Below are 14,350 nucleotides of genomic sequence, written 5' to 3'. Positions count from 1 at the left end.
GCAGTGTTGCCAACTTAGTAACTTTGTTGCTAAATTAAATGACTCTTCAGACGTCCTTAGCGACAATTTTTCAGAAAAAGCGACTGGCAACAAATCCAGCGACTTTTTCTGCTGTTATTGGAGACTTTTGGAGACTCCTTTCCTACTCTTCTAAAGTGGCACAGTCCTCCTGCAGCAGTCTCTCCCACCTGCAGAGCCAGAGGTGATGTTAACCCCTGAGCGTCCAGTCTGCAAATTGCTAACAGGCTAACAGTTAGCTCTGTAGCAGTACAGTGTGTATGTGCTGCTGCTGCAGGAGGTGCTCACTTAGCGATCTCTGTTTGTTTACAACAAGCACCGGACATTAAAAACTGTTCCTATTGTTTGTTCAAAAGTCGTGCAATAAAAATACAGATGTTTTCCCTAACATGATGAATAGTCGTGATAAATAATCGTGATTACAATATTGATCAAAATAATCGTGATTATCACTTTGGCCATAATCGTGCAGCTCTAGTTTGAATGTAATTGCAACATTTCTGGGATTATGTAAGTGCTCAACTCAACAACTCCAGTCTTTTTAGTCATTTAAATTCTGAAATGTTACATATTATGAGACTGCATCTCATTGTTCAGTTGACCGCCCATGGGTTCCCTAGAGGACGAGGGAGGACGAGAGAAAAGAAAAGAGAGAAAGAGAAAAGAAAGAGCTGACAGGACACATCTGAAAAGAAAGATAGATAGATTGGTGGACACTATTGAAATAAACAGATTGGAAAATTGGAGGGTGGGACTCACGCACACAGCGAGAAAGAGGGGAATTCAACATCCAGTCATTGTTCCTTTATATGTGGGTGAGTACATAACAGACACACACATAACGTCAGGCTGCCATAACTCATCATCATCCCACAAAAAAAAGAGAGAGAGAGACAGAGAGAGAGAGAGGCGTCTTGCCGTTATCAGCACAATACAAACAACACAGTTTAGTCTGTCAGGTCACATCGAAGCACAGTGCAGCAACATGCAGATCTAGATTATACTGCGTCTCAACACTTCTAAACAAAAACAGGTTTAATTTAAGTTCCAGAAACGCAGATTATATTATGGATGCAATATCACCATAAGACAGTATACATTTACTGTAAAATATCTCTGATGGAATTAGATGAGAGCTCCAGTGATGCAGCAACTGCCATTTATTTCATTTGCATACTATTACAGCCGTTCAGTTTTGATTTGACATTTTGCTTGGGCAGCTGTGGGCGGATATATGTACGGTCACGGCCCAAAGCCTTACTAAAGATAGATGAGAGAAAGATTCGTCAGACTAAATTTGCGGGCTCTTCTGCTCACGCTGCGTATGACACGGTTAGCGACCGAGGGGATGTTTGTGTGCGTCGTCCGCCGCGTGTGTTCCCGGCGCGTACGTGTACATGTGCACAAGTCAAGCTTCTTGGTCACACGGAGGGCCTCTCTCTCTCTCTCTCTGTCGGGCATGTTCTGTTTTTAACCATCCATCCACACCCTTCAGAAAAAGAGAGGGAGAAAGAGACTGGGCCTGTCCAAATAAATTACAGTAACCATTTGGAAGACAGTGGAAACGAGAGGACAGGAGGAAAGAAAGTGGGACACAACAACAAGCCGTGGGCACTCACTCTGTGACACTCCGACTGTCCAATATGATCACTGCCTTTGTAATGCTGCATAATCCTCCATTCTTCAACAGAGTGTGTCAGCACCGGCTCTTCTAGGTAATCTGGTTTTTATGGGTGGAAGAAGGGCTTGCATATTTAAAGATGTTGCATAGACTATAGAAAATATGGACATAGTCTGTTTGACGTCACCCATAGGAGCCAAAATGAAGCCGGGTGGCTCTGGCTGTCATCGTGTTGGCGGTGGATGTTTCCTCCTAACTCAGATAATCCAGAAATGGGCAAAGAGGTGGAGAGGGGGTGAGCTGAGGCGTGCAGCTGTCCACCTTTGATAGCACCCAATGGGGCCATGCTTAACTTAAAGCTTTAACATGATTTAAATTGGTGAGTTAAAATCTATGTGTGTACAGTTGTCATGAATGGGGCTGCAGAATTCTGTGGGTTTTCAAAGTTATACAGCATGGATAAGCAAAGGAAACTTTTCATGGGAATTAACGGGAAATTTATCGAAATAAACAGGGAATTTACAAAATTGAAGGTTGGCCCTTAACAGGGAACTTAAATATAGTTGGGGAAAATATATTTTAGCATAATCTTGACTAAAACTTAATTTTCAGAAAATGCAATTTCATGCAAGTACACTTGAATATCTGCTATTCCTCAATCACATCATGCAGATAGAACAATGCTTAACTCATTTTTTTTGTTCAATGAAAGAATTGATTGTTCAATAAAATAAATAAAACTTGATTAAGTTCTACTTAGACATAAATCTGTTGACATTTCCGAAATTCCCCAGCTTTATTTCCCAGGGAAAGGTTCTGGAAATTTACCGGAAATTTTCCACCCCTTTACAACACTAGTCATGAAAAGAGAAGTAAGCTAAACACACCAAAGTGGGTTTTTTTTAACCAGGCTGTAAATATGTTTATTTATGCTGTAAAGTTGGGGATTTTAACATGGGGCTCTATGGGAGTTGACTCACTTTTGGAGCCTCAAGTGGCCATTTGAGAAAGTGCAGTTTAAGGCACTTCCAAGTTACAGTTTAATATATTGATATGTGGCTAACATTATTATTGCCATTAATTATATTAGATGGGATTTGTTTACCTACAGATAATTTCTCAAAATGTATTAATAGTTTTCATAATTTTTTAAGCATAAATGCCAAAACTTTCATTTGGGTAACAATTTACTGCGTTTTTTTGTCAGCTATAGTACTTACTTGAATATTTTAGGGGATGGAACTGTTCCTCAAACAAAACAAGCAATTTGAAGATGTCACTTTGATCAGCAGATGAATAAAAAAAATGCAAATAATCATTAGTCATGAGTTACAACCCAGAAGTCTGTTGAATTGAGATTCAAATTAACACAAGACTTTGAAGCTTCACTCATAATTTCAACATTTGAGTTCTATATTAACATTTTATCATGTCTATATCTATTCCTTCTGTTTCAGTCTGTCTGCAGCTGCAGATACAAGCTAAACTAACATTATTTCTATTGTACAATTTGGAGAATTAGATTCCAGTGGTAGATGCACAGGATTGTTTCAGACTTGTGTGATTCAACATTTCCAGTAACTCAATAAATATTGAACCAAATTGTCTGCATTAATTCATATTTGTTGTCATTTACCCTTTCAAAAATGTTCACTTGAATCATAAAAACTGTTTGCTCTCCTGCTTGTTGCTCACAAAAGAAGACAAGCACCTGTGATAATGAATACTGATTAGTTCTATTCATTAAAGAAAGTCGATTTAATTAAAAAAAAAAGAGAGAGACTAATTTAATCTTATGAATCACTTGATTGAACCTGAGGATTTTGTTCATTTTTTTCTACAATGCGAACTGAGATCATCAATCAACTTTGTTTACCAAGAAAAAGCTGATATTTAGAGCATGTAATGTACTAATGGGTCTCATTATTTACCTTTTATCTCAGTTGTGCGATTAGGGTACACCCTCTGTGGAATGAATGTACAAAAAGGTTGAACTGTGGAAAAAAGACCTGCTTTTTAAAGGGAATAGTTTAAGGTTTTTAGAAATACAACTTTAGAGGTGCTTTTACTTTGGAGGGAGACACTCATTCTAGTCTTTGTTTCATGCTAAGCTAAGCTAATTCTCCCCTGACAGAGCGATACTCGTCTTCTCATCTAACACTTGGCAAGATGAGAAGAAAAAGAAAATTACACCCCAAAATGCTGCACTATTCCTTAGAGGTGGGGGAAAAAATCGATACAGCATAGTATCGCGATATTTTGCATGGCAATATTATATCGATTCATGGCCGCCAAGTATCGATATTTAGTATTCCGGCGGCTGTAGCGGGCTACCTTTTAGGAATATACTGGAGATACTGGTATCACATGAAACTCTAAGATCTAAGGAATCTATAGGCACCATGTAAGGATATCATGTCAGGAAATTGTCGAAATAACGCTGCAGAGTTTGGCTTTTTTTATGTTTCATCCAAAAACAATCCAGAGCAGTGAAGCTTAAAGTTGAGGAAAGTTGTTGTCGTCCATACATGTTACAGTATGTATCAGTTCAGTTCAGTTTGACTGAATACTTTGTTGGTCAGTCTGTGGGCTCATTGTGGAGAAATAAAAACTGAAGTGAGATAAAAATAAAAAAACTGGAGAATTTTCTCTTATTTGACAAAACAATTCTGGATCAAACTTAATTTTGTGGACAAAAAATGTAGTTAAACAGTTTAATTGCAATATATTGTAAATGGTAAATGGAGTGCACTTATATATCGCTTTTATCCAAAGTGCTTTACACTACACACTATGCTTATTCACCCATTCACATACTACACATTCATACTGGTGGCAGAGGCTACCAGGGCACACTGGTGCAACAACAGGAGCAATTTGGGGTTCAGTATCTTGCTCAAGGATACTTCAACATGAAAGCTGCAATGGTCGGGGATGGAACCACCAACTCTCCGATCACTGGACGAACCAACTGAGCCACAGTCGCAATACTCACCATATCGCAAAATGCTTAAAATGGCAATAATATCGTATCGTGACTCAAGTATCGGGATAAAACCGTATCGTGGGGCCTCTGCTTCCCACCTCTACTATTTCTTGAATGTTCTTCCGCATTTCTTGAAAAGTTTGCTTTTTGTCAGTTAAACACTAAAGTATTCCTTTTATCTTCTGTCTGCAGACACAGAGGCGGAGAGGAACGCACTGAAAGAGCACGTCTACCCCAAACTACGAGACTTCTGCAGGGAGAACTATGGGATTGAATTCCAGGTAACTGGCTGCATTCCCCCTTTGTTCTACCTTTTGATTTGTATTTTTTCCATCTCCAGTCCTTTGAGCTCAAGGGATCTGTAACTTCCAGAACTGTAGTTTGCCAGTACTGACTGTTAAGTGCCTCCAAATCTACACCCTGGCTTACACATACTTGCCTGGAGGGACCCCAGAGCGGTGAGCAGGGGTCCCTGTCCCTTTAAGCAGACAGAAGGCCAGCGGAGATAAAGCTCCCATCACTGAAGGCTGGAACAAATCTAGTTGTGGATAAGGCAGCATGATGCGAAGGCCTTTTCCTTTGTTGTTGTCGGAGAATTGCAGCATTCTCCCCGCGGTGTCCACTCATCGAGATCATTTGCATTGCAAATCAGCACCAGTGTACACGGAAAGATTGCTATCAGAGGTTTGTTTGTTTAACAAATCCAGGAGAGCCCTCGAGTCAGGGGGAGATTTCTGACATAGATTGTTCCTGGAAGGATTTGAGGAGATTTGTTTCCGATGAGGAGACTTGTGACCCCTGAATTGTTTCGTAAAGCTGTAGTCAGCAGGGCGTCTGCAGCTAATTCTCATTTCATGGTTAACGTTTGGATCATAAACACCTCGGAGCATTTCCCTTCTTAAGTATGTGTTATAACAGGATTTAATACAATGGTGTTGAGAATACCTCACATTTACTCACAAGGCTTGTCCAGTCCTTTGCAGGGTTGGGTTCAGACTTTAGTGGTGTTGATTATAGACTCAGACTTATGCTTTTAGTAGGAAAAACTAACTTAATTTCAGTGCTGTCGCAATTACAAGCAGGTGTGAAGGTAGAAACCACATATATTCTCTTGTTTGCTGTGCAGAAGTTAAATGTCAACTGTCTCTACACTGGTTTATACTGAAGTTGGATGCGAAAAAAGAGAATAATAATGCAAAAATTATCATTTTCGTGAATCATATCACAATTGCGGGAACTGTCAAAATAATCAATCTTTTTAACAAATCATTGCAAAATGCAAATAAGGGACGTTTCCATCCACTGGTCTAGAGCGAATAAACAAAGCTGCTTTAACAAACTTTCACCAGGAGATGGCAGTGTAATGTATTACTGTAGGCTAATCTGTCAGTAAACAGCAGAAGAAGAAGAAGAAGAAGAAGAGAGAAAACAACAAAAATAGAGAGAGAGAGAAAATAGAGAGAAGTCTTCAGGAATTAGATTCAATTGGGCAACAGCCGAAACAGCTGATCAGTCATGTGAGTTAAATGTTCTCTGTGTCAGAACTTATTCAGGAAAAGTGTTTCCATCTCCTGTTTAGGTCATTAACGATTTTTTCGAAAAAGACAAAAACTACCTCAAGAAAGTTTCATCAAATGTTGGTGTTTCCATCAATATTTTCTCCTTCAATCTTCAAAATGCATACAGAAGTTCCTAAATGGAAAGAAAACTATTGATAATGTTTACTGAGGTAATAAATTCCTGCTGACTTTCATACAATCTGACTTCTTTTTGCAAGAAGTGAAGTCGCCCCCTGCTGGTCGTCAGAAAAAATGCAGGTTTAGGGCACTTTCTCCGCTTGTTTATAATGGTTTAGTGAGGACACAAGCCAGCCACTGAATGGGAGGAATAATTTACCATTTCAGTGAATAGCTGAAAAGCAACATAAGCACATTCTCCACAGACTCGATGCCCCACAGTGAACTGCAGTGTTTAACCCATTTAAGCTGGGAAAGCATTATCGCATTTCTACCATTAACACCGAGGGCGCTGTTGCGTTATTCTACCATTAAAGCCGGGAAAGCGGATACGTCGTTTTGTAGTATTTGTAGTTTTTTCCACCTATTTTCGGTCCCTTGGCCAATGAAATGCATCAGAATACATGTGGGAGTATCACAATGCAACATTTTTCAGACTTTTCCAGAACTGAAATCATGGCAGAAGACGACTATAGTGGAGGGAGCTCAGATATAACATATAAGCTCTCAAATACCTTTTTGAATTTCATTTCTATCTGCTACAGAGGCTGAAAAATCTATTATTTAGTAGGAAGCGTTGACACTTCTGTTGAATTTCCAGAAAAACTTCAGGTTTTAGGGGGTTATTTTACAGGCATTTTTTCCAGGTGTTTTAGGCCTAAATGGGTTAATTAAGGACCTTTTTTGGTCCAATTCAGGGACTGCACTTAACAGGTGGCCTTTATTGTGAGGAAGCCACAAGAAACACATGTACATATTCAGGACCATTTTTAATTTGCAGGTTTTAGGGGGCTATTTTAAAATAGGTTTTACAGGCATTTTTTCCAGGAGTTTTAGGCCTAAATGGGTTAATGGCCATCATGTTACATGATCTGGCACCTACAGACAGTCGCATGAATTAACATAGATTACTATTATTACCAGCATCAATTAAATGAAGTCAAAGGGTCGGTCACCAGAGAGAAAGATCTAACAAATCTGTCAAATGTCTGCGTGTGATAGAGAAGTGCAAGATAACGCAAGTAGAGCCAGGCAGAGACGTTTTGGCTCGGGTATCTGTGGCCACGTGTCTGTCTGGTGATTCAGCTCGCTGTGACGAAGCGTGAGCTGAAATGATTATGCAGAAGGCCTGGGAGTTTATACTATGACTCACTTACTCCCCCCCCCCCCACCTCCTCCTCCTCCTCCTCCTCCTTCTCCTCTATCCCAACCCCCCCACTCTTCATCCACACCCACGCAATGTGAGAATTGGCACCTTGGCTAAAACCACCGTTTACTGCCGCTTGGTAATGATTTGTACCAGTTTGTGTGAGGTAACATTCTGGCTATGAATCATTCAAGTCATATACTTTCTCTACGTATGGTATCCTGTAGTCGGAGTAGACTATTTTTTGCTCGAATTTATGCGCGATCCCGCCTCCCCTTTCACACAGGCGCTCCCCGTCTCTCACACACACATCCGCTGGCACACACTGACACACATATGCCAAGCTGATGAAACCCAATTCTCCCCGGTCCCTCATCACTTGACTCAGTTTCTATCCAGAACGTTCCCTTAAGAGGATGGAGAGGGATGGCGGGAGATGGAGAGAGGGATAGAAGGAGGAAGAGGGCGCGGGAATCCAGCCCAGAGGCCGACGGCTGCGGCCTCATTCAGTCAGCGTGCAGCCGGTTGGGGGGGATCAGGCTCCGTGATCCCTTTTTACCATTTCTATCTCCGTGTTCTTCCTCGCTTTCATCACTCATTTGTATGCTGCCTTTTTTAAATATAAGTTACACAAAACAGACAGAGAGGCTCAGGGTCAGACAAGGTCTCAGCACGTCTGTACTACAGGTGCATCTGAATAAATTAGAATATCATAGGAAAGTTTATTTATGTCAGTAATTCAATTAAAAAAAGTGGATATAACACATTATATAGATCCATTACACACAGAATGAAACATTTCATGTCTTAATTTATGTAATTTATTCCAATTATAATGATTATGGCTCACATTTAATGAAGCCCTAAAATTCAGTGTCTCAAAAAAAAAAAGAAAATTACAAAAGACCAATTTTAAAGTATGTTTAATATGGAAATGTTGGCCCCTGAAAAGTATGTCCATCTATATGACTCAATACTTGGTTGGGGCTATTTGACTTGAACTACTGGAAATAGACTTTTCCATGATGGTCTAATGTATTGAGATGCATCTGTATATTTATTAGGGCTGCAACAACGAATCGATGAAATTTGATTATTTAAAGTGTTGGCAATGAATTTCATTATCGATTCGTTGTGTTATAACAAATCCTGTAAAGTTTTTTTGCACTATCAGTTCTGTTTTTGGAATAAAGGGTTGAAAACTAAAGCTTTTTTTGTATTTTTTTTATCCGATTCATCAATTAATCAAAAAAATAATCAACAGATTAATCGATTATTAAAATAATCCATTAGTTGCAGCCCTAATATTTATATATCTGTATAAATGTTGGTGTTTGGCCAGTAGAGACCAAGTATCCAGCCTTCAACCTAAAGACACTGATCAGTGGATTTCATCAAAGCTCAGCTGGTCTTCACCCCTTTACTCAGTCTCAGAAAACTCGTCTGAAATTGGACCCAGCCAAGGGGGCCAAATTACATTTAACTTCCTCAGATAGGGTTCTGTTGTAATGACACTATCTGGGGTCTACCAGCTGACTGGAGACAGTAGTAAGACATATACTGCATTAGAATTATTTCAAGGGAAAATTGTTTTTGCCATGAGGCAGACAGTGTACTCTGCAGGGTAAGGTTTAGTTTTTTTCCATGGCTGCTTGTTAATTAGAGGCACATCACACTGCTGCCAATGCTAGTCTTTAGTCAATTTAGCATTGTGCCTAATTGTCCTGAGGTTTATTTGGATTTCTTTTATTATCAACACTGGATCAATTGTATTAAATACATTGTTTTTATTCCCTTTTGTGGTATGGCAGACTCCTGAGCAACATGGCATACGTGACAGTCTGTTGTCTGCTGTGATCTGGGTGATTTATGTCTTGTTATTTCTTGCTCTGCATTGGTGACCAAACTGGTTTATTCCCCTTTTTGGCAGCCAAGACGCATACTTATGAGTTTGGTTGTTTTTTCCCCAAAATTTGAAGTTTATTGGTAGAGCAGCTCATTGTTTCCATTGAATGCATTTTGCTGCAGCAGTCCGTCTGGTCTGTTTAAGAATTTTGTGAAAAGTTGCAACTACACAACCTCTTTTTTCGACCAAGGCAGTTCAAGGGCCGGTTCAGAGCCTAATATTGAACCAGATCCCCACGTTTCGGCTCTCAGACAGTAAACTGGTCCGTGGAGAAGACAAACTGTCTCTTAGCAGTATGGTCCTCGACAGAAGTTCAAAAGCAAATGTAGGCTCCCAAAGCAAGGAGCAACATTTGTAGAGAGACGATGTAGTCCACCATTATTCTAACTATGCTTGAAGTTGGCGGTAGTGTTTCTTGGAGAGCAGAGACGTTTCCACACGTATACAGTGGTGTAATGACGTGGCTCTGTGGAACCTTCTTGAGAAGGTTGGCAAGTTGAACCAGCACCAGCATCATCCCAGCATTAGAGCTAGGTTTGTGTTGGTCAAAAAGGGTTTCTGAGGAACTTTCTGCTCATTTGAACCCAAATAAACGGTCCTCCATTCTCTCTCCACTATGAGGGGAGCAACTGGAACAGTGGCTAGGAGGCAATCACTCACAAAGTCATGAAAACCTCATGCAGAGTGACAAACAGGGACGAAAGCCTGCACCACTGTGCTCCCATGGAAGCCAAGCTCAGATCAGGCAAAATATGCAGTACAAGGTAGTTGAGTTGAAGTACTCGAGATTGGTCTTGGTCTCGAGGCTAGTCTCTAGACCATTTTTTGAGTCATGTCTCGGATTGAGGGCATTTTTACTCGGTCTTGTCTTGGTCTTGGACTGGGCGGACTCAGGTTTTTTTAACGAGATCGGTCAAGACCACTGCTGATTGGCTATTGGTCCATGCCTTACTGAGATGATGAGTGAAAAAGGCAAATAACTTCAAATCATTGTGCTGCTCTAAAAACAAAAGAGCAAAGATTGTTTTTGTTGTCACATTTATTTAAATGCAAACTTAAATAAAAAGAAAACTCACATTTTGTGTTTTATGATTTTTCTTTGATATATATGGTCTCTTGTCTCAGTCTCAACATCTAAAAGTCTTGGTCTTGTCTCGATCTCTGTACTCTCTGGTCTCAGGAATATCTTGGTCTCAGTTGTTGCGGTCTTGACTATAACAGTACAAGGTACAGAAGCTTATAAAATAGCGCTGATGGGGCACTGAATTTTATGAATTTGCTGGTTTTCATGTTGTATCTATGGAGTCGCTCCTCAGTCCAGTTTTTTTCATTGCGGTACACATGCTCGACTATCAGTTTTCTCATCCAGCTTTGAAATCCCCCTTTCCCATTATCTTAACCCAATCTCACATTTCACTCACCCATAAATCACCCTGTTACAAAACAAATCACCTCACAACACAAGCAGCAAGATGAGAGGCGAGATGAGGGGTGAGACAACGATTCATGATGATTCAAATAAATTAAAAAAACCTATTCATGTACTCTTTTATGCCTTCAGTTTTAAAGAAGGGCCTGTCATGTTGACACATTGCTCTTAGAATATGTCACCCACTTAGAAAAATGTATTCTTAAGTGTGGGTGAAGAAAAAGCTTTTTATTGAAGTTACTTACTTTTCCAAGAAAGCAAGAAGAGAGATGATACAAAAGGTGTTGAGGGAGAGATATTTAATCTTTTTCTCCACGTTATGAGCTTGTCTAACTATATATAGATGAAGAACTTGTGAAGCAGAAAGCGTTCAAAGCATGACGTTTTCCTCACTATTCCATCTGTTTACCTGGCTGCCCTTTTTCTCATTTCGTGCCTCTAATTCTTCTCCCAGTCTGTTTCTTTCGCTCCTTGGCAGTCGGCCATCGTCTCCATTCACTGTCCTGCTCTGCGACTGTTGTTTTTTCTCTACAGAAACATATCAACATGCCCAATACCTCCACAGGAATGATGCTGACAATCTGCACAGATAATCAAAAATCTAATCTGAAATGCCTCTAAGGTTTCACTTACACTGTATTTGTAAAAACCCACAGGAGAACTACTCATTCTCATTACTGTCACCATGTTGATTTTATTTTCACCCCTGTCAGTTTGACTGTTGTCAGCAGGATATCTCGGAAAATATGAGCATATTTCTGTGACTGTTGATGGACAGATAGGCCTGGGAAAAAACATAAAAATGCTGCTTGGAATCAATAAAAAACAATAGATACTTATTACAAATAATCCAAGGTGAAATCAATAATATTTAAGTGTGATTGTAACATGCAGAGAAGTTCCCAATCATTTCAAGTGGCGTCTTGTGACATCTTTGAGTCCTTCAGTGTGCTTAGATCAGTGGCAAGAGACACTTTGTTGCACTGTGGTGTGCAGTTAACTCCTTGGCTGGAGAAGAGTGGTGTTACCCAAAAGATACACTGCAAACAATGTGATTACAGAAATGAATGAGCTCAGCGCAACTGTTTCCCTGTGTGCCTGCAGTGTGCTTACACCACTGCAGTATGTGGAGTCAGGTTTGTGCTAGGTTAGAACCAGGCGGCAACCTCCGGGTCTGAGCATGGAGGCAAACCAGGAAGTGCCTTAATCTGCATTCTACCAAAAATTCCAGCAGGGGGCGCTAAGTTTGTCTGCAAAAAAAATCTGTCCATTCATTTCAGTGCAAAATTAGAAAACTTCCCACTTGATTTATAACCTCAGAATTTTTTTTAGGACAACACTATGGTCTCAATCACTAGTAAAAATCTTCTTCAAGACAATTTGATGTTTATAGATTTAGATGAAAATAGAAGATAAAGAGTTGTATGATTTGGGGCGGGGCTACCTTTGATTGACAGGTCACTAACAAGGCGAGCTGTCATCAGGAGAGAAGCAGATCAATGCGTATCCACGGCAACGTGTCAGTAAAGTTATAAAACGTTATATAGATATAAGAAAAGTACGTTTACCGATTTGGTCTCATAACTTTGACCCTTTCACTGTATTTTCACTTAATGACAGTTTATTTGAACATTTTGTTCATTAAAACGTCTTGTTGAGCGTTTGGTTGGACTAACAGCCAAAACTAACATCCCAGGTAATGCTCCAATTAATGCTAATATGAATTAGCAGCGGCTTCTCTCAGTCAGGTTGAGGTGTAGAGAGGCTGTAGTCAGTGATCAGATCCCTCTCGCTCCTCCATAGTCCAATTATGGTCTGCTCTCCGTATCGGAAACAAGATGGCAACACAAGATGGCGACGAGTATAACGATGAACTCGATGCTTCCAACGGGCCACAAACCACTGGGTGACGTCACGGTGACTACGTCCATTATTTATATACAGTCTATGATTAGAACAGATTATACTAAAGAAGTGGACGTAGCGAACGTGACTCCGGCCATTAGCCTGACCAGCAAAAGTAGCATGAGGAGGGTCTGCATACCTTCGGTGGGAGCTAGCATATGATGTTGAATTTCCAGACCGTGGTACAAATAAATAAATAAATATTTTATCTTATCCTATACCCCCACCAGTTTGCGAACCATATGTAGGGCTGCAAAATTCTGTGAATTTTCAAAGCTGGAGGCTCTCCATGGTGATTAACAGTATTTGAGAATAAACCGGGAATCTACAAAATTGAAGGTGAACAGGAAATTTAACCCTCTGGGACCACTATGGACATTTTCAGCCATATTTGTCATTTTTGCACTTGAAGAATGCAGGTCTCAGGCACTTCCACATTGACTCCACTTTATCATCTCAATGTGTTGGTACTTGAAATGAATGCAAAAACGCCTGAATGTCCCAGGATATTCAATTTCTTCATTGATTGAAAACTGTATAAATTACATAACAGTTTTTGGGTCCGGGCTACAGGGCAGCTGAGAGATGAGTGTGTGAAGAAGAAAAAGCTGTCTTGACACTTTGACTCTTCTCTTAATATACACTGGTTCCCATGAATTTTGAAGAGAAAGTTTTAATCAAGCCTGGCAGGTATCCTGACAGCACAATCAAATTATAAAAAGACTGATTGTCCCACAGGTTGTATTAGCCGCAGAGAAAATGGGAACAATTGGATTTTAAGTCTTTTCTTGAACTTTTTGTACATTATAATGCTTAAGGTCTGATCTCTAAACCAGAAGAGGAGTGTGCACTCTTAAAGATGCTTTAGGGATGTTTAAGGATTTTCAGCCAAGAAAAAAGTGGATTTATTCTCAGTGTGCACCAGCCGGTAGAGGCTTTGATTACTTCTTCACAACACACCTGCATTGGTCAACAGTGTTGTGATTAGTTTTTCCTTGTGGGTTTACTTATTGGTTTGAGGAGCTTCCAGGTTGTGTCTGCTCCCATTTAACTCTCAAGAAACTCCATCTGGTGTGGAGACGTTAACTCGCAGGAGTTATTTTTCTCAAATCTTAATTGCTTTAAAAAATATGGGAGACCACAGATGAAATGACAGATGTTTCATATTTTAATTTTAGGAACACACACACCAGACAATTCAAGACCATGAACCTCATACTCGCCGTTTAGAGATCTCCAATAGGTTGTTAGTCAATACTATAGCGAAGGGAGCTCAGATATAACAGCTATAAGCTCTCAAATACTTTTTGAATTTCATTTCTATCTGCTACAGAGGCTGAAAAATCTATTATTTAGTAGGCGTTGAATTTCCAGAAAAACTTACAGGCATTTTTCCCAGGCGTTATAGGCCTAAATGGGTCAAATTGAGACTTGTGTAACATTTGTTATCATTGTGTCATTTTTATCATGTAAATGGAGGGAGAAAAGGCAATGTCGGCTTCAAGATTTGGCCCCGGCAGCACATATCGGGGATCAGTTAAGACTGATGTCAAAATAATCGATATCTGCATCGGGCTTAAAAAACCTGTATCAGTCGACCAC

At 39.9% G+C, this 14,350-nt stretch overlaps 1 protein-coding gene across 1 annotated transcript in view; it reads left to right on the top strand.

Annotated features, from left to right (window-relative positions):
- The window catches only part of LOC131990210 (NACHT and WD repeat domain-containing protein 2), a 43,018-nt gene that overhangs the window by 17,063 nt on the left and 11,605 nt on the right, over positions 1-14,350 (top strand). The window contains exon 3 of the mRNA XM_059355615.1: positions 4,818-4,906. Within this exon, the coding sequence (XP_059211598.1) occupies positions 4,818-4,906 (89 nt within the window). The remainder of the gene's footprint in view (positions 1-4,817; positions 4,907-14,350) is intronic.

The sequence above is a fragment of the Centropristis striata genome, chromosome 17 (assembly GCF_030273125.1).
Source record: "Centropristis striata isolate RG_2023a ecotype Rhode Island chromosome 17, C.striata_1.0, whole genome shotgun sequence".
NCBI classification, from domain to species: domain Eukaryota; kingdom Metazoa; phylum Chordata; class Actinopteri; order Perciformes; family Serranidae; genus Centropristis; species Centropristis striata.
The sequence above is the reverse complement of the archived record's forward strand: the minus strand, read 5'-3'. Positions and strand labels throughout refer to the sequence as shown.